Source organism: Arvicola amphibius, chromosome 2 (genome assembly GCF_903992535.2).
Source record: "Arvicola amphibius chromosome 2, mArvAmp1.2, whole genome shotgun sequence".
Taxonomy (NCBI): Eukaryota; Metazoa; Chordata; class Mammalia; order Rodentia; family Cricetidae; genus Arvicola; species Arvicola amphibius.
In genome coordinates this window covers 176977932-177003622 of record NC_052048.2, presented here as the reverse complement: position 1 = coordinate 177003622, position 25691 = coordinate 176977932, and the positions used below count along the sequence as shown (strand labels likewise).

Here is a 25691-nt window from a genome sequence, read left to right as displayed (position 1 = left end):
CAGATTAGAAACCCTATGGCAGCTCCCTATTTCTTTCAGAATATAATTGGTTCTGGGGGTGGGTGGTTAGGCCTAAGAGATCTGGCTCCTCAGATCACATCTTCCAGTCTTCCCTGTCTTGTGCTTGCTTACTTTGTGCCAAGTTCACTGGCCTCCTGTCACCCCTCAAACAGAGCATGTTTGCTTCTGCTGCAGGACATGTGTACCAGCTGCTGCTGCTGCTGCTCAGAATGCTCTTTACCTAAAAGTCCACATGGCTAACCCTCAGGCTCACAGTTGGATGCCACAACGTAAAGTAACAGCTGAGTACTCCATCCCCTCTCTCATGCTCTACTTCTTTTTGCAGTGGTTTTACTTTTAATCTTACAAATTTTGCATTATACATGTTTTTCTTCTCACCTAAACACAAGCTCTATGAGAGTGGGAATGTGTTATGCTCACTACTCCAGTCATCTAGACTGCAGCTGGCATACAGCAATCATACAATATGTGTGATCGAAGGTAAATGGTCTTGACCTTTATTCTGGGGAAATACTCATACTCATGTCTGTGTCTTTTTTTTTTTTTTTTGTCCTTTTCAAGACAAGGTTTTTTTTTGTGTGTGTGTGTGTGTAGCTTTAGCTGTCCTGGAACTTCCTTTGTAGATCAGGCTGGTCTGGCCTCAAACTCACTGAGATCCGCCTGCCTCTGCCTCCCGAATCCTGGGATTAAAGGTATGCATCACTACCACCTGGCTGATCTGGCTTATCTTTAAAGGGAGAATACTGACACAAATTGAAGTTTGGTTAATCTACCAGTCAGAAGGGGCTAGAGAGAACCCTGGTTTAATTCCCAGCACCCATATAGTGACTCACAACCATCTGTAACTTCAGTTCCAGGGGATCCAATGCCCTCTTATAGGCTCTGAGGGTATTAGGTATATGGTATATATAACATACATGCAAGCAAAACACTCATACATATAAAATAACTCTAAAAACAAGAAAACCCAAAAAAACAAAAAAACCTCAAAAAAAACCCAAACCCCCCCAAACCCAACTTTGCCAGTGAGAAGGGTGACAGGACACTGTCACCTCAAAAGCAGAGGAAAAGCAGGCCTTGCAGTCTATGTACCTCAAATTTTGTTTGTTTTCTCAAGACAGGGCTTCTCTGTGTAGCCCTGGCTGTCCTGGAACTCACTTTGTAGACCAGGCTGGCCTCGAACTCAGAGATCCGCCGGCCTCTGCCTCCTACACACCACCACACACACCAGTTCAAATACCTGGATTTTGCACTTAAATTTTATTTTGAATCAATTGTATGACTTATTAGTTTACTTAATGTCTACGTTTCCCAGTATAAAGTTAAGAATAAATCCTCACAGAGAGTCAAGGGGATGGGATGAGAAAAAGCAAAAGTAAGAAAGTCAGTCATTATTCATGTAGAGCTTCCTGCGGTTAGGAGAAAGGCTTTCCTCCCTCCTCCACCTCTGACCATTTAATAAAGGTGCTCCTTCACTCACAGCACGTAAGTGAAACTCAAGAGGGCACTGCCCCCATCCCTGCCCAAGAACCAACTCTCAGCCCGACTAGTAACTGTAAGCAACCCTCAGCCCGACTAGTAACTGTAAGCGAACCACAGAGACAAGACAGTAAGGTAGCTATGGCCCTTAGACCCCAGGCTAGAAAAAGACTTGGGTAGGTTATTTTGCTAGCTATTTCCTTCCTTCTTTCTGGTGCTGTGATGCAGGGGTTAGACCTGGAGTCTCATGTGTGTGAGGCAAACACTCTTAATACCGACCTACATCCCCAGCCAGCTGTTTTATTAACAAAAGAATAGAACATAGGGTTAAAAAGAGAAATCACATAAAATAAATTTTATCCAACAAGGCTCTCGGTATTAGTTGGTCCCTACCTGGAGTGCTGAAGCTCAACCACAGCAGCCCTCCATGGATATGAAAGCATGCTATATTGAGCCAGTCACCCAGAGAGAAGGACAGGTGTGCCATAAAATGCCATGAAAACTTAAAGCCAGAGTCAAAGTCATACTGAGAGATACTTTGCTAAGTCTGAAAATAAATAACACCTCTATTAACTACTACTTGGAAAACTTATTAGAGGTTTGGATGACTATAATCAGATTAGAGAAATATACCTGTCAGAATGGCCAAGATCAAAAACATTGACAACAACTTAAGCTGGAGAGGTTGTGGGGTAATGATGTGGAGGGTCTTCTGTTTGAGTTGATTTCATTGGTTAATAAAGAAGCTGCCTGGCTCATTTAATGGGCCAGCCCTTAGGTGGGTGGAGTAGACAGAACAGGAAGAAGGAAGTGAGGTAGATGGCTCAGTCAGATGCCGCGCCTCTCCTAAGTGAGACAGATGCCATGCCTCTCCTCTCTGAGCCAGACACGCGATGAAGCTCCGGCCCAAGATGGACTTACGCTAGAATCTTCCTGGTAAGGCACCACTTTGTGGTGCTACACAGATTATTAGATATGGGTTAATCAAGATGTGAGTAAGAGGCTGAAACTAATTAATGGACCAGGCAGTGTTTAAATGAATACAGTTTGTGTGTTGTTATTTCGGGGCATAAGCTAGCCAGGCGGTTGGGAGTGGGGCGGCGGGAACGCTGCCCGCAGCTCCTCACTACAGGATAAGGGGAACATTCTTCCATTGCTGGTGGGAGTATAAACTTGTACAGCTGCTTTGGAAATCAGTATGGCAATTTCTTAGAAAATCAGGAAACAACCTGCCTCAAGACCCAGCAATACCACTTTTGGGTATATATCCAAAAGGCACTCACTCATACAACAAGGACATGTGCTCAACTATGTTCACAGCAGCAATATTTGTAATAGCCACAACCTGGAAACAACCTAAATGCCCCTTGACTGAACAGAAAATGTTGTACATTTACACAAAGGAGTACTACACAGCAGAAAAAAGTAATGACATCTTGAAATTTGTCAACAAATGGATGGATCTAAAAAACAAACAAACAAACAAAAAACAAACAAAAAAACATACTGAGTGAGGTAACCCAGACCCAGAAAGACAAACATAATATGTATTCACTCACAAGTGGCTTTTAGACATAAAGTAAAGAAAAACCAGCCTACAATCCACAACCCCAGAGAAACTAAACAACAAAGAGAATCCTAAGAGAGACATACATGGATCTACATAAGAGGGAGGAAAAGACACGATTTTCTGAGTAAATTGTGAGGGTAGGAGTCATGGGAGAGGGTAGAAAGGGAAAGGGTAGGAAGGGAGGGGAGCAGAGAAAAATGTATAGAGCAATAAAAACAATAAAAAAATACAATGATAGACTTTCCAGGTTTTAGGAATGCATACTGTTACATAGTGGCTCTGAACTGGAGGTGATGCCTATAGACCCAATTACTGAAATTTAAGAAATATGTTAAGGGGAAACCTAGCCCAAGAAAGAGGAGAGAAAGGAAGCAACTGCAGTGTTTGGTAGACACAGCCCGTCTAAGGCAATGCACTCATCCTAGCCCATAGAGCTCTCTCCTTTGAGTGTTTCCATGAACCAGCCTACTTATCTCATCTTTATGTAAAACTAAACATCCTCAAAATGCTACCATTCTGACTCGCAGTGAGTTTCCGTAACTCCCAGTTCTCAACATGGAAAGAAAATGGATCACAGCCTGAGAAGGTGGTCGAGCCTGGGTGGAGGAGACAGTCGTGTGAAATGACTGACACGGAAGCTGTACTCTGCACCTAAGCACAGGCCAAGGGGCTGGTAAGTGGGCAGAATGGACTGTTCCCCTGGGATAGTCATGTTTAGGGTAGCTGAGAATCTGTCTTTCCTTCTTCCAGTTTGTTACTTGAGAAGGAGAGACTGAAAGAAAAATAAAAAGGTCCTAGTAATAATCAGTAATGAACTTACCACATCAATCTCAGTGTTGGAATGTCCCATGTTACAGACGATGCAGCTATTCTTCATACGGTCCAAGTGCTCTCTGGTTACCACATTCTTGTTACCTTAAAAACAGAAGCAATACTCACATGAAAAGGAATGAAGCTAGACTCCTACCTCATATAACAGGAACACACACACACACACACACACACAAAATCAACCTCTCTCCTCTGTGTGTGTATACATACATACATACATGAAATACATAAAAATCAACTCTACATAGATCATACGTAGATCTTTCTTTTTTTTTTTTTTTTTTGGTTTTTCTGTGTAGCTCTGGCTGTCCTGGAACTCACTGACCAGGCTGGCCTTGAACTCACAGAGATCTGCCTGCCTCTGTCTCCCAAGTTCTGGGATTAAAAGTTTGCACCACCATCATAAATACTTTAGAGCACAAACTATAAAAATCTTAGCTGTAAAGAAATCTTAGAGGAATATAAAAGTGAATCCTTGTGACCTCAGGCTGGGCAACAGTCTACTCCCATATAGCACTTTAAACATAAGCAGCAGAAGGAAATAGAGACTGGATTACATCAACACACATACAAAGCCTTGTCTTATGAACGACCACACCAAGGAAGTGTTAAAAAGACCAAAAATAAGATCTTTGTAAATAAAATACCAAAATGGTATTTCTACCCAAAATGTATTTGGAACTCTTACAATTCAGAAATAAAGATGAATAATTTAACTTTAAAATAGACAAGAACTTGAAAGGATGTTTCTTCAGAGATACACATGGCCAAAGCAAGGAAAGAATGGAGAACACAACTAGCCATCAAAACCATATCTTACTTTATGTTCACTAGGATCACAATACTAAAATACACAATAACAAAATTGTTAACGATACAGAAAAGCTGGTGCTCTCAACAGTACAATACAATACAACAGTACAATACTACCATCACTTTGAAAAATAGTTTGGTAATTCCTTAAAACCTTAAAAGTAGAGTTACTATATGATATAGCGATTTTACTGCTATTCATACAAACAAGAGAACTGAAAACGTGTCCACACAAAGTGTTGAATTCAATGTTTGCAGTGGCATCATTCATGATGACCCCAAAGTGAAACCAACCTAAATATCCATCTATATTCATCAGAATAGAAAAACTGTGCTATAGGTACATTCAGAAACAAAGAGATGGAATATTAATACATATTAATATATAGATGGAAACTTGGAAGCATCATGTTAAGTAAAGAAGCCAGTCACAAAAGACTACATATTGAATGACCTTATTTTACATGGAATGTCCAGAAAAAGCAAATGTGCACAGACAGAAAGATCAATGGTTGCTTAGGGTTACAGGTATGTGAAGAATGGAATAAAGAGTGACCATTTATGATAGAGGGTTTCTTGTGGGTATGATGACAATGTTCTAGAATTAGATAATGGGATATTCTACAACATCAGTAAAAACCACCACACTGTATACTTTTCAGAGAGGAACACTGTGCTATATGAATTATATCTCAATAGAAAGTCATTGTAACAGTGGTACAATCCTATGAATTTCTTATAAAGTATTGAATTTTGGTGCTGGGGATCAACCCTAGGCCCTCTGAGCTATACCTACAGACAAACTGAATACGCATGAGTAAAATACACAACAAGAGACTCATATCTCAGTTAAGCTATTTAAAATAAGCACATTCTATCCCTAGCACAGGGGAGGAGAGGAAGAACCAAGGGATCGATGAATAAAGCAGGAACAGCTCCTCATGGTCCTTGTCCTCTGCCCCCAGTCCTTGCCAAGACTATAAACACATTTTATTTCCTCTTTCTGAGAATTATATATATATATAAAGTATTCCTGATTTATGGTTCTAGTATACAATTATAATAAGTTTCTCGATCTGGGGAAACTAGCTATTTTTTATATTCCTTCATAAAATTAAAAATCTACCTGTTTGTGGCTGGAGAGATGGCTCAGTAGTTAAGAACACTGAGTGTTCTTCCATGAGGGCCCGGGGTTCAATTCCCAGCACCCAGATAGAGGTTCACAGCTATCTTTAACTCCAGTTTCAAGGGACCTGACACTCTCACCCAGATACACATGCAGGCAAAACACCAGTGCACATTAAATAAAAACAAATTGTATAAAAAGTTTACTTGTTTTATAATTAACACAATCATTTTACTTTTTCTAACTACGAAATTTTCTCTTTCCCTATCATAATTTATAGGAACTATATAGAAGCATATTTGCTTTTTGGTTTGTTTGTTTTTGAGGTAGGATCCCACTATGTAGCTCTGGCTGTCCTGGAACTATGTGGACCAGGCTGGTCTTGACTTCAGAGGTCCTCCTGCCTCTACATCCTAAGTGCTAAAATTAATGGTGTGTGCCACCATGCCCCGCTAAATATTTGCTTTTAGAGTGAAATAAAAGATGACAGGGCTGAGAATGGAGCTTGGTGGTCCAGTACACATTCAGCATGCTTAAAGCCCTGGTAATAATCACTGGCACATAGTTTTCAATTTATAGTTATGTCCTGGGAGGGTAAGAAAAGGGGAGACATAGCAGCCATAAAGGATGGAGAGAAACCCTTCCTGAAGGGATGGATGACCTGAAGGTCTATGCTTGGCAGGGCTCTAAACAGGTAGGAAAATGTGAAAGAGATAGACTTTCTTGGTTCACTATCTCGTGTGTGTGTGTGTGTGTGTGTGTGTGTGTGTGTGTGTGTGGTTTATGTGTTTATATCTGTCTGACTCCACAGTGCTGAAATTAGAAGTGCATGCCACCATGCCTGGCTTTTAAAAAAAGATTATCTATTTCATGTCTATCAATGTTTTGTCTACATGTATGCATGTGCATCACATATATGTCTGGTGTCCACAGTTAGAAAAGGGTGTCAGGTCCCCTGGAACTGGAGTTATAGATGGTTGTAAATTATCATGTGGGTATTGGGAATTGAATCTGGGTTCTCTTTAAGAGCAACAACTGTTCTTTGTTATTGTTGTTTGTTGAGACATGATTTCTTTGTGCAGCCCTGGCTGTCCTGGAACTTGCTCTGTAGTTCAGGCCGGCCTTGAACTCACAGAGATCAGAAAGGCATGTGCCACCACTGCCCAGCAGTAACAAGTATTCTTAACCACTGAGCCAACTCACCAGTCACCCCTGCCTGACTTTTTTTTAACATGGGTTCTTAGAATCAAATTCAGGTACTCATGTTTATTAAGGCAAGTATTTTACCAAATGAGCCACTCTACTTCTCAACCACTACTTCTTTAACAGTTTGGGTTTATCCAGAATATTTTCAATCACCTTTCACTTGCTCCATGAAAAAAGCATTCCCAAATCTTACTCCCTCCACCCGAAACATCACAGCCATACCTGTACAAGTAATGACAATGTCCACTTGTCGGATGACTTCATTTAACTTCACTAGTCGAAATCCATCCATACTGCAGACACAAAGCAGGATCAATTAAACTAAGCCAGTAGATGGGGAGCTTTTCTTAAAAGCTAGCACCAAGATCTTTAAGTAGTTACAACGTCGCTTCTTAGAGAGCTAGAATGTGTTCAGGATGTTCATTTTGTTTGGTTTTGAAGACAGTGCCATTGTGTAGCCCAGGCTGGCCTCAAACTCAGGATCCTCTAGACTCTTCTTCCCAAGAGCTAGGATTACAGGCATGTACCACATCTATCTTGAACTATTCTTCAGTCAAAAGCCCAGATCATTTCCTGAGTTTACACAAGAGAAATGTAAATGTTCCCATTGCATCACTAGAATTAGTTCTTCCTAATAATAGGGAGCCAAGCAAGGATAGCCATTAGATTCCCAAAGCAAATTTCTAGAAAAAAAATTGGCCACTGAATCTATTTTCACTGAGCCTGTTCTCCCAAGATCATCAATTATTTTCTGAAATAAAAAAAACAATATTTTCTTAGTATCTTATAGTACTTGATTCCTCTGCCACATTAAACATAATTTACCTCCTTAAACCGAGTGCCTCCCTCCCTGCTATGTGGTGGGAATTGAGCCCAGGACATTGTATATGCGAGGCAATTGTACCCCATTTGGCTACACTCTCAGCCTTTCCCCATGTTTAAACGGTGGCACTCCATGGGGTTCTTCACTGGACTCTTTTGTCCTTTAAGTACTGGTTTTATCCTGCCTTTGTGTAAGTTGTCACCACAGATGACTGGCTCACTGCCCTCTCGCCCACCAGGGGGATCAGAGCCCAGGCAGCAGACAACAAGGCAGACCTCTACCACCAATCTACATGTCCAGCTGCAGTTTTGTGTTTTCTAACTTACATCTCTGGGGTGCTTCATAACCAAGGATTACATACTCCCCCAGATACCTCCTCAAAGATCCCTGAGAAGGATCCCAGACTTACTTTGTTTGAAGATGAAGACATAATCTTCTACACTCCCGTCTATTTTTCCTCTGTATTCTCTACCCTGGGCAGGAGCATGACTGGTAACCTAACTGTATGAGCCAGGTAAACTAAGCATTTCTTCCAAATTGAAATTGTAAGCAAGTTTTGCCTTTTTGATCCTTTTCTTAATTCCTTTAAAGTCTCTTGAATTTATGGGCCCACACAACCCTTCTGGTGGTTTTGAGACAGGGTCTGTACTTACTTTGTAGACTTGGTTAGCCTTAAAAATGGAGGCAGTTCTCTTGAGGTTCTGCGAGTATAGGTGTGTGAGCTACTGTGCCTCGTTCTGTTCCCTTTTACTCACGCATGCTGGCTTTCCTAAGTTCAGGGCAGTGATGCTTGGCCCAGTCTCACTGTCTCTAGGTTACATCTCAAAATCATTTTGCATCGTGATTTATATCACTTCCATGTTTAAGACATTCCAGGGTAAGACTTAAATTCTTGTACACACTGCCATATGATACTTATCTCAGACACTACCACTCCCCAAATTTACCCTATCTGTGAGCTCCTTAAATATGCCATACTAGCTTTTGTTTGGAGGCTATACACTTGCTCCTTGTACAGGCCACATACTTTCAAACTGAGGAAGAAAACAAACAAAACCAACTGCACAGGTTTTAATACAGCTTTGTGGATGTTTCTATCTACATCGCCTCGGTCTTCAGTTAAGACTCTTCTTGTAGCACGAGTAATAAAAACACAGAGACAGGTATTTGGGGTTCATGCTGAAGATCAGAAAAGCAAAGCAGTCAAGCCACTAGAGAGTTCTTAGCTCTCCCAAGGCTCAGACAAAGGGGGTGTCCTGTCCTAAGAGTGACTGCAGACTGCAGTGCTCTCCACCAGACCTCAGACTGCAGTGAGCTCTTGTGTAGTGATACTTCACTTTTATTTTAATAAATAAAGCTTGCCTGAAGTTCAGAGAGTGAAAGAGCTGCACTGGTCAAACTCAATGCAGTGGTGACGCAACCTTTAATCCCAGCACTCAGGAGGCAAAGGCAGGCGGATCTCTGTGAGTTTGAGGCCAGCTTGGTCTATAGAGTGAGTTCCAGGATAGGCTCCAAAGCTACAGAGAAACCCTGTCTTGACCCCCCCCCCCCAAAAAAAAATAACCCAAAACATCTGAGACTCCAGCACTAGGGGATCTGAAGCCTCTGGCCTCAGACAAAGAGCTTTTTTTTTTTTTTTGGGTGACTTTGTACTCCAAATGTTGGGCACCAAATGTAGCACTATTAATAAAAACCCAGAGACAGAAATTGAGGTTCAACCTAAAGGTCAGAAAGCCACTGGCTCTTACCTCTACCTCAGTCTGAAATGGCAATCCTATCTCCAGGAATCTCAGGATGAGACTGTCTGAGAGCTGTCTCCTCCTGTTTTATTATCCTCTCTAGGGCTGGGATTAAGGGCGTGAGTAGCAGGACAGAGAGGAATGGCTTTATTCTAGCCTTATTCTATTTTAGTGTCCTTTCTTCCAGAGGCTTAGTGGTAAACACTGGACAGAAATTTTAAAACATAGATACTACATAAACTTGGGCTTTGAAGTAGCTTTTAGTGACCATGGCATTTCTCATTCTGTGGAAGATGGAGATAATTTTAGTAACATTTACCATTTAGTAAGGATCCATTTTGTGACAGCGGTTCTGAGTCCTGTTATATATTTATTATTTAATTTATGACAGTGTATAATAATTATTTTAATTAATTTTCATAATACTTTGAGGTACGGATAGTTATCTACATTTTACTTTATTTATTTGCTTATTATTAGTTTTTGGACAGGGTCTGACTATGTAGCCCTGGCTGTCCTGGAACTCAGTATGTAGACCAGACTGGTCTTGAACTCAGAGATCCTCTTGTCTCTGCCTCCCAAATGCTGGGATTAAAGATGTACCCTGCTAGGATCCACATTTCAGAGAGGAAAAAGGAACTTTAAAAATTTTTAATTTAGATTTGAACCTTAAGAATTCTAAGAATACTACAATTTCCCACATATTATCCACACAAGAATCAGCAGATTTCACCCTTAGTTTGGATTTGTCTGACATTTTCTCATAGAGTATTATATCAGAAGGTCTCTGACACAGCCTATTGGATGTCCCTCCCCTTTCTTCTTTCCTGTTGATGACTGAACTCAGGTCTAACCTAAGCACTAAGCAACACTTAACCTCTCTTTTTTTTTTCTTTCCTTCCGGCAGGATCTCAAGAACTCTGTAGCCCAGGTTGGTGAAACAAAGTCTTGTTGTATAACCAAAGCTGGCTTGGAATTCACAATCCATTTGCCTCAGCTTCGGGAATTAAGATTATATGCCTGAACCTTAAAAAAATACTCTGTGTGTAGAGTGTGCATGTATATATGCAGGAATGATGTATGTGTGAGGGTGCCCACAGGCTATGGTACACCTGTGGGAGGTCAGACAGCTCTGTGAAGTTGGAGAATTTAGGACTGCACAGTGAGCGCTTGTCTAGGGCCTCTCTCTCCCAAGTGCTGGGACTAAAGGAATGCGCCACCACGCCTGGCCTGCCTTTTCTTTTTTGATCATTATTTTCAAAGGAGCAGGGATTACATATGTGGAGAGAACCAAAGCATCCTGTCACCGTTTCCACAGGGATTCTACATTTTCATGTCTCTGGAGCAGAAGCCCTTGACCTGTACAAGAGAGAACCTAAGGTTCCTTTAGCAGCGTCCCTGGGTCTGGGTATGAGGCAGGCATGGCAGTTCCAGTGGGCATGTTGGACAGTAAGGCAAAGGAGGAGCAGGTAACCCTTCACATACTCACCAGGCTTGCAGGGCACAGATGGGGTCGATCTCAGTCACATATACAATGGAACCCATGGCCTTCAGAGCAGCACAGCACCCCTTCCCCACCTGGACAGGGAAAGAACACACAATAAAGGAAGTCAGCCAGAACACACTTCTCAAAGCTTCTGGGAAAGTAATTTTGCTGAACAGATTCGTGCTTGAGGAAAAGCAAGAAATACAAATAAATGTCGTTCATAAATAAACCCCTGGCCCTGCTTAGCACATTCACATGCACAAGAACACCCACATTCACGATTCATCATCAAAACAGAAGCTGCAGAACATCACAAACAGCAGTGCTGCAACAAGTCAGAACATCAACTCGAGGAAAAATACAAAGGGAAAAGCAAGGTATTTAACTTGGGACTTCTAAAGTTATGTGTTCCATCTAAAGTGGTACATGAATACACTTATGTCTGCGTGTAAAACTCTGGAATAGTTCATCAAAATGCATTTTAAACATCCAGCAAGGAAAAGGTTGAACTTTACCTCTCCATAGCCACAGACCACCACCTGCTTCCCACCAAACATCATATCTGTTGTCCTTTTCAGTCTAGGGGAACAAAAGCAAAGTCCAGTCATTAAATCAGAAGAAATGTTCTTTTGTTTCTACCTGAGGTTTGTGCTTTTGTTTTGAATTTTTTTCATTTTTGAAGGAAAGCAATAAAATACATATTTGTCCATCTAACCGGCTCTAGGTACATGTGAGTTTTGCCCCCTTCCACTTTAATCTTCCTCTTTCTGGGAGCAGTGCAAAAAGATGTAGGTTACACAGTAGCTTGTAATCACAGAGCAGTGGACACTTTCATACTGTGAATTGATATGGGGGAAAAGAAAAGATATAAAAAAGGCAACAGTAATCTTAATTTAGGAAGTGAAAAAGTTCTGGCTTAATAGAAACATTATTCTAGCTTACTGTTTTAGATATATACCATAAGTAATGCATTTAGCAGTATCAGAAGGCCAGATGGGTCTCATTGATTCAATGGGGAAAGTAACAGACAATAATGCAGAGAGGCCGTGAGTGAAACCTGCTGGTGCTGACTATACAGTGAGCTTTCTGGGGTTGGTTCCAGAGCAGATATGGTCTACCTTTATATCTGGTTCTCTGTGAAACTGATCCTTGCTGTCTCCACGATTTCTGGAAAGAACATCTAGGAATGAATGAGTTCGGGTTTCTCTTTGGGTACAATAAGGTAATATTTTCTGAGAATCTTGATCAAGACAAAAGGGTTTCAACTAAAATCCAGTCTATTTTGAGATACACAGTCCCTCCAGATACTTGTAAGACTTCCTACTTATTTATCCATCTGCTTACCCCTTCTGGTACAAAGGGTCTATAAATGCCCAAAGGAAAGTAAGAATCCTATTAAAGAAAATGACTTGGCAACTTCACTCCATGGATGCAGCAGCATGAACCTTGATGAAGCTCACTTAATACTACTCAAGTGTGAGGATGCTTCTTTGTCACTGAGGAGGCAAGTCAGGTGGCTGCCACCACACTCAGACACCATGGATTAGCAGAGTGGCCTTGCAAGGGCTAGCAGAGCAAGGACAATCAAAAGGTTCTATTTCTGAACCTCCTTTCATTTGGGCACTTTCCTCAAGCCTTTCCTCATCCCTCCCATAGGGAGGGTGCCCTCTCTCTGCAACTACACGTAGCTGTGGTGATGTGGAAACTTCATTCACATTGCTCCTCTGCAAATGACGGCCAAGCTACAGACATGGATGAATTTCAGGTAGGCAGTGATTTTCCTGTGATCTCAGGATCTTCCTCAAGATAAAAGACAGAAAAAAGGATCCTCAGATCTGTCTCAAGGATAAAGGGCAAAAAGACTTCATTAAAGGAAGGATTGGGGGAAGATAAGCTACCTGGTGCTATTTAAGAGCCATGATAATTTCTTATGTTAACTCTTTGGTTTTTCTAGCCCCAGAACCCTACAAGAGTTAAAACTCTTTAATAATAATAATAATAATAATAATAATAATAATAATAATAATAAACTCTTTTTTATTTTATAATTTGAAAATCCTAGCTGAGCTCCTTTGGAGTTATTGAGCAGTATTTCTTCCTCAAAGTGGAATCTCAGTCACCACCACCCAAGTAGAATCAGCAATGCCTCCCTTGCTGTTTAAGATGCTGTGTGTGTGGTGATGAATCTTGATTGTAACTTGATGGGATTTAGAATCACGGCACCAAACCTCTGGACATCTCTCTGAGGGAGTTTCTAGATTATGTTAACTAATGTGGGAAGACCCTCAATGTAGGCAGTACTATTCCACAGATGGGGCTCCTGGACCAAATAAAAAAGATAAAGGGTGCATCGGCATTCCTCTTCTTGCTAACTATGGACGCAATGTGACCAGCAGCCTCAAGTTCCTGCTGACATGACTTCCCTGTCATGATTTGATTTGGCTATACCCTAAACAAAGCAGGCCCATATTGCTGTTGTCAGGTATTTGGTCCTAGCAACATGTAAAGTAACTAGTACAGCAAGTAACCATCCCAGAACTATAAATTAAACAGTTAACACCTTCCTCAAGTGGATTGCTCTCTCAGCCCATGGGCCTGTCCCTCCGACCCCTTTTCTTTTTGTTTTTGTGAGGCAGGATCTTATACACTACAACTTGTCCTCAAGTTTGTTGCACAAGGGAGAATAACCTTGAACAGTCAACTCTCCTCCCTGGCCTCTGAGTGCCGGGATTACAGATGAGTGCTGCCATGCCCGGCTTATCCTGCGCTCCTCTCTGGAGCACTTTACCTCTCCTCTTTCATCCCTCTTGCTCTCGGCTCCACTGAGAGAACGATCGCCCTTGACACCGTCTGCAGGTACCGATGCTCTTACTGCTTAGCAAATTTAGATGAACAGTTGACGTTTTCGTGTTTCTTCGCTGTGAAATCTAACCTAACTCTTGCTTAACTGCTTCTTTCTTTGTCACTTTCGTACTTTTTAACTTAAAGAATCTTTCTTACCCAAGGAGTATGGTTGGGAGGGAGTCTATCCATTTTTCTGAACTAGTAGAGCTATCTTCATTATCTTTTACCAACCCTGGTAAAGACCAACTTTAGGTTCACAGATCTGGTACTTGGGGGAGTCTAAAAGATAGTCGTGGGTAGATAAGTATTTTAATGAAATATATACATTACTATAAATATGGTCAAAACTGAGGTATCTGTCACACTGACCCTTTCATGTGGACACTCTATTGCTGACCACTGGGCTAAGAATTTATTAAAATGCTTAGTCTATCTGATACTACTGTCTCCATACTAATATAGAAGGTAACAATAGTTACAGTGTGCATTGAACATTCGACCAAATGAAAGAAAAACAAAGAAAAAAAAAACCAAGCAGCAAAAACCTTCCTCAAGATCTAACTTAATTCTAAAACTTACTACATAGAGTTCCAGAAAGACAGGCAAGGAGCTGGGTTTGGAAGCACACGCCTGTCTTCCCTTGGAAGACTGAAGTAGAACTGTGATATTGAGGGCAGACTGGGATATGTACCAAGTCCCAGTCAGCTGTGTCTACATAGTGAAATACCACCCCCATTTTTTTTCAGAGGAGAAAGGTAACAATACTGAACAACTCATTTTGTCTCATTTAACCCTCATTAACAACTCCATGAATTAAGCATAAAATTACCATTTTACAGATGAGGAAATATGAAGAGGATAAGAAAAGAATTATAGTGACAAATAAATAAATGATCCAGCATTTAAACTGAAGTCTTCCTGGATCCAGTGCCTGCGGTGACATCACTCAACATGAATGGATAGGAATTTGGTTCACAGAATCCTTCTTCATTTTTCTATTAAACCCATGTGAAAGAAATACTGCATTTGGCATATTTTAAGCCATCTTGATGGTTTCTCTTAGAAAATTACCTGGGGACTATGATTTGGATCTAGAATGTTCCCAAAGTTCCACATGATAAAGGCCTGGCAACCCTGCAGACATTACTAAAAAATCTTATAGTTAAAAACTATAGGAGGCAGAGTCTAGTGGGAGGTTTTCTAAAAATCGGAAACATGCTTGTGACGGGGTGGAGAGGACCTAGCTCCTTCTTTGCTCTCTCTTTATGTCTCACTCAGAACGTGAGCAGCTTCGCTTCATCACGTGATCTAACCACGTGCCGCCTCACTGCATGCCCCAAAGCAAGTGTGACCATCTGAGCACAGACTAACACCTCTAAAACCCTGAGCCAAAATTAATCTCTTCTGTTCAAAAGCTAGTTATATCCAGTATTAGCCACACTAACAGAACGTTGACCGCACATGGGGTGGCGGTGGAAGCTGAGCGCTGTCAGACCTGCAGTCCTCACAGGGCACAGAAACCTGAAATGCTTTCGGGGATTAGCTCTTTGTTTACCACAAGTTTCTAGATAGTCAAGAAACTGTATGACAGTAATAACATAAGAATTATATGGCATGTTACAGGAACCATGACCCGAAATAGGATCACCTGAAGCTCTTTTCAAAATCACTTTTATGCCATTTTAATGACACAAACTCTGAAAGGATCACAAAACACAAATGAACTCTGCTTCTAATAGGAGTTAATCTCATTTTTTAAAAATTTTATTTATTTTTATGCGTATGAATGTTTTGTCTGCATATGTGTACCATGTGTGTGCCTGGTACCTGTGGAAGCCAGAGGAGGGCACCAGATCCCTTGGGACTAGAACTCCAGATACTTGTGAGCTATCATGTCGGTACTGGGAACCAAATAGGTCCTCTGGAAGAGGAGCCAGGGCTCTTAATCACTGAGCTGTCTCTCCAGCTCCCAGACTCATTTCTTAAGTGAAAGAGATTTTTCTTGCAGTCGTGATAGCAGCAGAGCTCTGGGTTATAAAGTCTGGGAGTGATGTGGTGAGACATGAGATAGTTCCAGGAATAACTAAAACTGAAGAAGCTGGAACTTTCACTCAGCAACCCAAGATCATCTCAAAGATAACAAACATTACCCATCAAGAATAGATTCACGGCAACAGTAGAGGTTATCAAATTTCTGTTTAGTGACCGAGTCATTGACGTTCATGGCTGGAACACACAGCTTCCCAGCTTTGGACAGCTGGTACAACCTGGGAGTGGGAGAAGTCAAGAAGAACATAAAACAATGAGATATTACAATCTACTGTTTATTTATGTCAGATCTCTGAAATATATCGATAGACTGAGCATGAAAGCGTAAGACATGACAATTTCATCTTACTAACAGATGCTGGGAATTGGATAATGTGTTTCTAGAGGCTGTACACAACTTGGCAAAAAGGCTCACATTCAAAAAATCATGTGGAGAAATTCTTTGATCCAACTAAATTTCAAGATCTTACATGAAAAACTCTTAATTGTGCATATTTATTTTATTTTTCTAAAGACTAAGACTTTTATTTTGAAGCAGGGTCTCACTGTGTAGTTCTGGATGGCCTGGGACTATGTACACCAGGCTGGCCTTGAACTCACAGATCCGCCAGCCTCTACTGGCATCAAAGGCATGTACCACCATGCCCATTTCAAGACCGAGACTTAAATTTGTTTATTTTTATGTGTATGAGTGCTTACTTGAATGTATGTATGTGTAACACATGGCGTCTGGTGCTTATGGAGGCCAGAAGAGGGTGTTGGATCCTCTGGAACGCGAGTTGCAGATGTTGTGAGATGCCCGGTGGGTGCTGGGAACCAAACCTGAGTCCTCTACCAATGTAGTAGAAACTCTTAACCACTGAGCAGTCTCTCCAACCTGCATGTAAATTTTATGTCCTTTCAAAGATAAAAGTAACTGGGGAGCTGGAGAAGTGACTTGCAGTTGAGAGCATCTTTCCTGCTTCTCTAGAAGGCTCACACTGGATCCCATCAAGTCGTTTACTATCACCTGTCACTCCAGCTTCATGAAATTTATTTTAATTAAATACATTTACTTGTTTATTTATTAAATCTAACACCCTCGTCTGACCTTTGTGGCCACTCACAAACATAGCATACATTCACACAAACACACACGGATACACATAAATAAAAACAAAACAAATCTTAAAAATAGCTTTAATAGAACTAATTTTAAATCTAGCATAATCCTACTATTTTAAGGTGACAATTGTTACTTTTCAGTAGTTTCAAATTCATAATAATATATAAACTCAATATATAAACTCAAAAATTGCATAAATATATATGAACTCATATATATATATATATATATATATATATATATATATATATATGAGTTCAAAAACCAAGTCCATTAAAAAGGAGAAGTATTTGTTTTATTAAAGTCCATCCCTGGGGCTAGTGTAGTGGTTCCGTGGGTACAGGCTCCAGCCAAGCCTGGCCATCTGAGTTCAACCTGTGGCGCCCACAGGAGGAAACAAGGAACTGGCTCACACCAGCTGTACTGCTCGCATCCCGTTTGTGGCAGGGTGAATAAGACTAACAGAAACGATTCGAATTGTATCCAAAGAATTACCGCTCCTTGGTGATGGGACCCACAGCCCTTGCTAAATGTGAGATACAGGCTCAGTGAGGACACGAGCTTTGCCTATAATGGGTTTCTAGAGCAGTGCCTGGCTCATTGTAGTAGTTCAATAAATATTTATTGAATGAATTAAACTTGTCCAAAAAGAGCAAGCAGCTACTGTGCTGCAATGACAAGAAAACATGAGGACCCTACTTGCCCCTCCAGCTGAGCTATTTACTATGTTCTGTTTGTCATTTGTGTTGTTTGAAATAAGTGCCCAGGCTTAGACATGTTGCCTCAGAGAAAGCACTAATTTTTTACTATAATGTGTCCTACAGGTATGTGATTATAAGATTGCATATCTACGCTAGGGATGACTGTTAACTCTTACCTATGGACTCCAGTAACACTCTCCTCGACTATGCCTTTGATTTTCTTAAACATGTTGGGATACTTTTTGTAAATCCAGTGAGTAAGATCTCCTCCATCGTCCAATATCTGCAACAGAAGCATCAGAAATGTCATTCATTACGCAGAAGGCTTAGGCTTCAGTGCCTCTCAGGATCCTGTACCCCAGTTCCTAATTACGTGTACAGATATTTCAAATTTTCCATATAGTTATGAAAAGCAACTTAAAGTCAGAGTTAATACAATAATCTACCAGACAAAAGAGTCATTATACTCAAAGAAAAGAACAGGGGATGAAGGCCAACTGTAATTCTCTCAGTCAGATGACCCTACCACATAATGTATCTGCGTTATCAAACCACACTGCAACGTGAGGATTTTCTTAGGGCCATCAAGACCATCAAGACATCAAGAGCTAGTTCCAGGACAGGCTCTAAAGCCACAGAGAAACCCTGTCTCGAAAAACCAAAAAAAAAAAAAAAAAAAAAAAAAAAAAAAAAAGACATCAAGACCTCTAGTTCTTGGATATACTTCAAATCTTCAGAAAACTAATTTCTAACTGCTGATTTTAGTACTTTAAATAAATTCAACTAAGGTTTAGTTTAAATAAAAGGACAGATAATTAGTCTGTCTCTCAGAACAATGGCTTTTAAACTGAAGCTGTTAGTCCTTTACTTCTCACAAAGCACGGCAGTGTATCAGGCAGCGCTGGAGGGTTTTGCCTCGCTCAGCCTCGCACTCTGTAGAAGCCAGATTAAAAATAACCAGGGAACCGTGCAGCATGTAGGTGTACACGCATGCTTCTGAACAGCTCATCACTATTTCAGGTTGAGATTAAAGATAAATACAATGCTGTGCCCACCAGAGCTTCCACCGGCAGGGGAAGGTTTCTGAGTTATAAACCAGGCACAAGGCAGTGGCACTTCAGCCCCTCAGGATGGTTAGAAATGCTCCTCAGGACTTTTCTCAATTGTTAACCTGTCCTGGAAGGTCTCCACAGACTTCAGTCATCCCCTGCTGGCATGCATTCTTTTTAAAATCCCAGGACAGCAGCAGCACTATAAGTATCAAAAACGCCGTCCTGGATCCCAGGGAACACAAAATACCCAACCCCGGGTCTATCACCTGATCTTTCGTTTCTGCCCCTACTATTAATCTATTTTATCTAATTCTATCAAATCTTGTTTGAGGGTAGGGACCAGGGCAGGACTCTCATTAGAACTCTTAGCCGGGCTACATACTTATAAATAGAACCCCTAAGAACCAATGTCCCCAAGAAACCTGCTTGGGGGTGGTGGCAACTTTAATCCCATCACTTGAAAGGCAGAGACAGGCAAATCTCTGTGAGTTTGAGACCAGCAAGGTCTACAGAGTGAGTTCTAGGACAACCAGGACTGTTACAAGAAAAAACCCTGTCTCAACAAAATAAAACAAAAACAAACAAACAAACCCAAAGAAACCCAAAGAGGGGCCAAGGGTAGATTAAGGATCAAGGCTAGTGTACCTAGTTTCAATCCCAGTGTTGTCTCCCCACCCCCCAAAAAGGCTGGGAAGATAGTTTAGTTAAGGAAGTGCTTGCCTTACAAACACGAGGACCTGAGTTTAACCCCCAGCACCCATATAAAAATCCAGGCATGAAAGTACAATGCTAGGGAACAGAGATGTCTAATTGTGGAGCCCTAGGTCCCAGTGATGGACCCTGTCTCAAAAATCAAAGCAAGGGCTCCTGCTGAATGACCGCTGGCGTTGTCTTCCGGCCTCTACATGTGTGCACACATGCATATGTAAGTTTCTCTCTGCTGTTCAATATGCATGGATTTCATGAGGTTTTCACTTGCTGCCTCTGATCCCTAGCCGTGAGTAATTGGCAACTCTGTGGGCTACGTCCCATTACGCTAATTTAACATTTCCCTTCATTATTTATGCATTGAACTGGCTGACCACTAAGCCCTAGGCTCTCCCTTTCTCCCCATCCCCAGCGCTGTGCTAATGAATGCCCCGACCACACCTGGCTCTTACATGGGTGCTGGGGATCCTAATTCAGTTCCTCATGTTTGGGCAGCACGCCTTTACCCAGTGAACCATTTCCCCGGCCTGACCTGTTAGGGTTATAGGAGTGCATCACCACATCTGGTTTATACAGTGCTGGGGATCAAATACTCTACCAACTGAGCTATTTCCAGCACCTATTTTATCCTTCAAACAAAGGCATCTAGCACTGGCGAGGAGGTGCTTTTTATAGTATTTATTTAATGACTGCAGTCTATAAATTCCCTGTGCTGTCCTACTGCAGAAAGTTCTTGACCATAGATAATCTTCCTCTTCCTGAGGTTGAAATGAAAGGAAAAATAGGCTTGGCCAAAGATATAAATTCTATTTTTTGAGGTGACAACTATTTTGATTCTTGTAACTGTCGTTACTAACTTTTCTAGCAGCTGTGTTGGCTCCACAAACTATAAAGGCTCTCTGGGTACAATGCCACAGCCTCTCTGTGTTCATGACTATAAAATTAGTTTTATTCCCAAGATACATGTGCCTTGCCCCCATTTTCTTTAGTGTCTGTCAGTCAGACTCCCTCTTGTCACCTAAAATTGCTGGCATGAGCTGATTCATCCTGAAGCCACCCTCACCCCTCCCCTCCTCAAGCCAGCACTTGGTGACCTGGACCACAGGCTTCAGCAGAAGCTGCTTTTCAGCTGGTACCAAAGAGACCTGGTTTTCAGCTGCAGCAGCTAGGAATCCTTTCTTTCTCTCTTTCTGTTTTTCTGTCTTTCTTTCTTTCTTTCTTCTCCCTCCCTCCCTTCTTCCTTCTTCCCTTTGAGCTGATTTTCTAATTTCTTAATAATAATGGAGAAATGTTGGTAAAGCAGGAAATGTATGATATTTTATGGCTTTTTCTCTATGAATGTAATTGTGCTTTCAGTGCATATATATATATATATGTAGGTATATATATATATATGTATATATATATATATATATATGTAGTGTAAATCCAGGGGCTCTACCCCTGAGCTATACTCCAATCCTACATTTAATTTTTTTTTTTAATTTTTCAGTGCTAGGGACTTAAACCTAGGGCTTTATGCATGTCAGGCAAAAGCTCTACACTGAGGTGTATCCACAGCCTCTCAGCCTGGATCTCTTAAATAACGAAACAAAAGTATAAAGGAAACCCCTTAAACTTCCTGGTCACCTTTTCACAAAATACAGAGAAGAAATTTGTACTTGGAAGTGCTCCAAGCATATTAAGAACTCAGCGTGTAGATTCCCGAGAAAGCCAAGGACCTCAGGATCCCCAAGGCGTCTGTGCCGAATGTGTTTGTTTGCTGGTGTTTATGGCGACTGTTACTGAAGCAACTGTGAACAGCAGTGGGGACAGAAATGCGACACTTCTGCTTTTCAGCCTCGACTCCTGGGTTGCATTTTCATGTTACTTACAAACGTGACTGCTTCTGGGCTGGCCTCAAACTTAAGATCTGCCTGCTCAGTGTCCTGAATATCGGGATTACAGATCCACACTACCACACTGAGCTAATCAAGACTCTGTAATTATAAGAAGTTCAGTATCTAGAGGTATCCTAAGCAGATTCACTGAATTTTGTTGGAAACCCAGATATATCGAACAGAAATAGGTCCATTTTCCTTCCTTCTTATGGGAAACCCTTACCCAAGACAGGGTATTTCACCATCGTTCCTGCCCTTATGAGCCACATTAACAGAAATCTGACCCACCATGTTTGGCTGCCAGCCTTCCACATTCACACATCTGTCAATGCACCACCAAAAGTCATCTTCTGATTCTCCTTTCCAGGCAAAGACCGGAAATCCTAAAAATAATGAAAGGAAAAAAGAGAACCCATTAAAGGCTACAAAAGGGCCACTCTCCAAATTTTAACAAGAAAGTGCCAAATATCCACTAATTTCTAACGTTCTCATTTTGTTATACTCTTTGAATGAGCTTCCTTCACTTGGCTAGTATTGCCTTCAAGCCCTCTTAGCCATTCCTTCTCCTGTAGGCTATTCTGAGCTTCTTGGCTCAGAAAGGATAAGCTGTAAGAATGTAAGAGTCCTAAAAACAGGACTCACAGGGGAAGAAGAAAGCAGAAATAAGTACTTGATGCAGTCAAGCTGCCAGTCTCATCACCTCCCAAATCTGCCGTTTTTCCCCTCTTAGTTACTCACAGGCCTCACTGGAGAACTCTGACTCCTAAAGTGCTTGTTCCACTCCACTGCCCAGTGAAGTGCAATCAATGTCCATTACGCAAGCAGCTTAACTTGGCTGGGAGAGAACCAAACGAATGTGAACCTTTTCTAAAGCCATCATTTATGTATTACTGAACATAGGCTGATTTATTTTTGCAGGGTTGGGGACTGAAGCTAGGATTCACAGAGCGCACTAAGAAAGTGCTCTACTACTGAACTCATCCCTAGCTTTAGGTACTCATTCATTTAGCATTTATTCACTTAGGTAGTTTTGAGACAACATCTCACCATGGAGTTCAGGCCAGACTCAGACTGTGACCATTCTCATACCTCAGCCTTCTGAGGGCTGCTACTACAGAAGCGAGCCATGATCCTCAACTTTCTTTTTAATTTTTTTTTATTTTGAGACAAAACTTTACTAAGTTTCTCAGGCAGGTTCTGAATTATGATCTTCCAGCTCCAACCTTCCTAATGGCTGGAATGACAGGACTATGTCACCATGCGTAGTCTTGAATATGAGTTTATGAGCAGTTGAGGCATTTTGTCAAACAAGTCTTTTTATTATCATTTATGTAAGTATGTTATCTTCTTTACTACAATATAGCAAAGGTTATTTCTCATTATCTATTAAAGTCAATAATCATTTGCCAAAAAAGAGAATGAAATGAATACCTATGTACAATTTAATATTTGTATAACTTTCTATCATATACAAGCAGCATAATTTTACAAATAAGTGAAAGAACTAATGAAATGCCAAAGCGTGCTGCAAAAGGAGCTATAAGCATATTCTGTGGGGCTTCCTGAGAGTCTCCGGGGAGCTCAGAAGTAGTTTTTGTTCCCAGATCTACGTGTATTGTAACACACAGGGAGACAGAAAGCTGACAGAACCCAAAGTTCTCTAGCTTTGTCCTTCAAGCGTTAGTGGATATTGTGATCAATTAGCCTGCCAGGCCAAATTCTCCTCACTGCTGAAGCAGACATGCTAAACATTAAATCAGAGTGAGCCACTTCCTGGTAAGTCTGGAGGACCACAAACAATGGCTCAAGAATTACATACTGTTCAGTTGGAACCTCCAGCTCACTCCTGCCTGATCCAGAAAGCCCATCCCTCCCCTTTCCCCCCCAAACTCCACCCTCTCAGATAATCTCTGAACAAAGGGAAGGCACAAAAGTCCAGTTCTGCATTCTTGGCAGCTACAGCAGCTCCTCCCTTGAAGTTGCCAGCAGCCAAAGTCCCCGCCCAAACATTCCAGCTTTTGACCATATTTTGGCACTAACCCAGCTTGTGGTGGGTTATAAGCTATAAGCTCCCTGCTTTAGTAGTTTGGTTATATTACTTGTCCTGTCTCCATCTCTGGGGTTGGAGAACTCACCCGGGAGTTGCTTTACTCAAATAAAATAAACCTGTTTTAATTTCGGGTTTTTTTTTTTTGTTTGTTTTTTTTTTTTTTTCTTTTTCAGCTCAGCTTGATCTGGCTTACTTGCGTTGGCGCAGAAACCTATTATCGCGATACAGAAAACCTATTACATAATACAGTGAGTGTGAGCAGTGTGAGCAGTGTTCACTGGTAGCCTAATAGTGAGTGAGGTGTGATTACTAAAGCAGTAGACATAGGGAACTATTTGCCAACTATAAACAACGGAGCTAACTAGATCATGTTTGACAAAAGAAGTCAGCCCCCAAAGAAAACAAATTCATCAATAATAGAATCCATTTCTTCAAAGGCAGCTGCTTGTCAGCCTTCCTTAAAGATTTATTTTGAAACTGAGGAACTTCTCGAAGACTTATCTTAGCCAAAGACAGAGAACACAGATCAGCTCTTACCACTTTCTGCTAGGGCAGCAGCCACTTCATTGAGCGTGGAGTAGATGTTGCAGGCAGCCCACCTGCACTGTGCTCCCAGAGCTCCCAGAGTCTCCATCAGCACCTGCGTTAACAAAGAGGAGATAAATAAGCCTGCTTTGTTTTGATGCAGGGTCTCATGTGACCCAGACAACTCTTGTTCCCCACTTCCATTTCTTAAGAGTAGCAAGTACAGGCACATATTACCAAGCCTGGCTAAGTTTCTATCTTTGACGATATAATGTAGCAAGGCAGGCCAATGGTTTCCAAGTTGTGCTTTATAGAATTTCTTCAGTATTTTCAACACAGGGCAGAGGAGTAGGCTCCAGTAAGATTCTATTAAGTCAGATTTAATTCTATAAGTAAGATTTAATTAGGAATTTGGAGAAAAAGTTTTTTTTTTTTTAATCAAAACACAGACATACAGTTCTACTTCTGTTTAGGACACAGAAGCAAGAGAGTTCCAGGTTTGGCTGGGGATGCGGCTCAGATGGCAGTGTTTGCAGGAATCTCTGGGTTGAATTCCCAGCACCTCATCAAACCAAGCATAGTGGCACAGGTCTGGAATCCCAGCACTGGGTAAGAAAAGGCAAAATAACCAGACATTCAAGGTCATCCTTGAAAGTTTGAGGTCAATTTGGAGTATAAGACTATGATGTAGACTGAGTTTGCTTCATTTTTGGCAAAAATGGGAGGAAAAAATAGCTGCATATGTAAGGGTAAAAAAATTAGCTAAAATTTTAATTGAAGGTCAAATGTAGGAAAGTGTAAGTGTATAATTTGAAGTTTTGTGTTGCTCCAACTAGACACAAGATTTCATACTCACAGGCAGCTCCTTTTCAGGAACCTGCCCAGTACTCACAAGAAAAACTACAGTCAGGGATCTGATTGCACTACACTAGTCTCTCGTGGGAAGCAAAATCTTTTTTTTTTTTTTTGAGGTTGAATATTTATTCAGGGGAGTTATGAAGGCGGAAGGGGGAAGGGGGAAGGGAGAGAGGGAGAGGGAGAGAGAGAGAGAGAGAGAGAGGTGGGGGGAGAAGCAGAGAAGTGGGGAGAGAGGCAGAAGCGAAGCTGCTCCTCCGAGAGGAAGATGGAAAAGGGCAAATCTTTTTTTAAAAATATAATTACATCAGTTTCCCTTCCTCTTTCCTCCCTCCAATCCTCTTTTTTTATTTTTTTAAAGATTTCTTTATTAATTATGTATACTCTCCAAGTAGGTAAGCCTGGCTGACCAACAAACTTCAGGAATCTTCTGTCTCCAGCTTTTTTTTTTTTTTTTTAATTTTGCTTTATATAAAGTTTCTGGAGATAAAATTCAGATCCTCATGACTGCAAGGCAAGCACTTTACTAAGTTGCCTCCCAGCCTTTCCTTTCTTTTGGCCTTTCCCTTTCATTCCTTGAACGTTTCCCTACTTCTGGTACAGGATGATCTACCCTTATCTTGTATGCTCCATAGCCTTGAGATCATTTCTTTTTAAAACAGAAACTCACAAGGGCTACTTTCAGTGGATCTTGGCACTATTCAGATATTGTTCCTGGATTTTCTCTTATTATTTTGGAAAGTGATTGTCCATTAGCTCTAGGTGGAGCTCTTCTGCTCTGCTCTCTCTGCTTTTGGAAGCTTCAGTGACGCGTGAGGCCATCTGACG

The 25691-nt window shown here is 41.2% G+C and overlaps 1 protein-coding gene across 6 annotated transcripts in view; it reads right to left on the bottom strand.

The window, feature by feature from the left end:
- Ahcyl2 (adenosylhomocysteinase like 2) overlaps positions 1–25691 on the bottom strand; it is a 154952-nt gene that overhangs the window by 14940 nt on the left and 114321 nt on the right. For 4 of the 6 annotated variants that reach the window (XM_038318695.2, XM_038318692.2, XM_038318694.2 and 1 more), the window contains 8 exons: positions 24021–24123; positions 21722–21816; positions 17970–18076; positions 16089–16205; positions 11610–11673; positions 11098–11186; positions 7269–7339; positions 3891–3985 (listed from right to left, as the gene is read on the bottom strand). In XM_038318695.2, the coding sequence (XP_038174623.1) occupies positions 3891–3985; positions 7269–7339; positions 11098–11186; positions 11610–11673; positions 16089–16205; positions 17970–18076; positions 21722–21816; positions 24021–24123 (741 nt within the window). Of the gene's footprint in view, positions 1–3890; positions 3986–7268; positions 7340–11097; positions 11187–11609; positions 11674–16088; positions 16206–17969; positions 18077–21721; positions 21817–22075; positions 22234–24020; positions 24124–25691 lie in introns of those variants that run through there. The other 2 variants (XM_038318697.2, XM_038318698.2) reach the window with 2 other exon arrangements.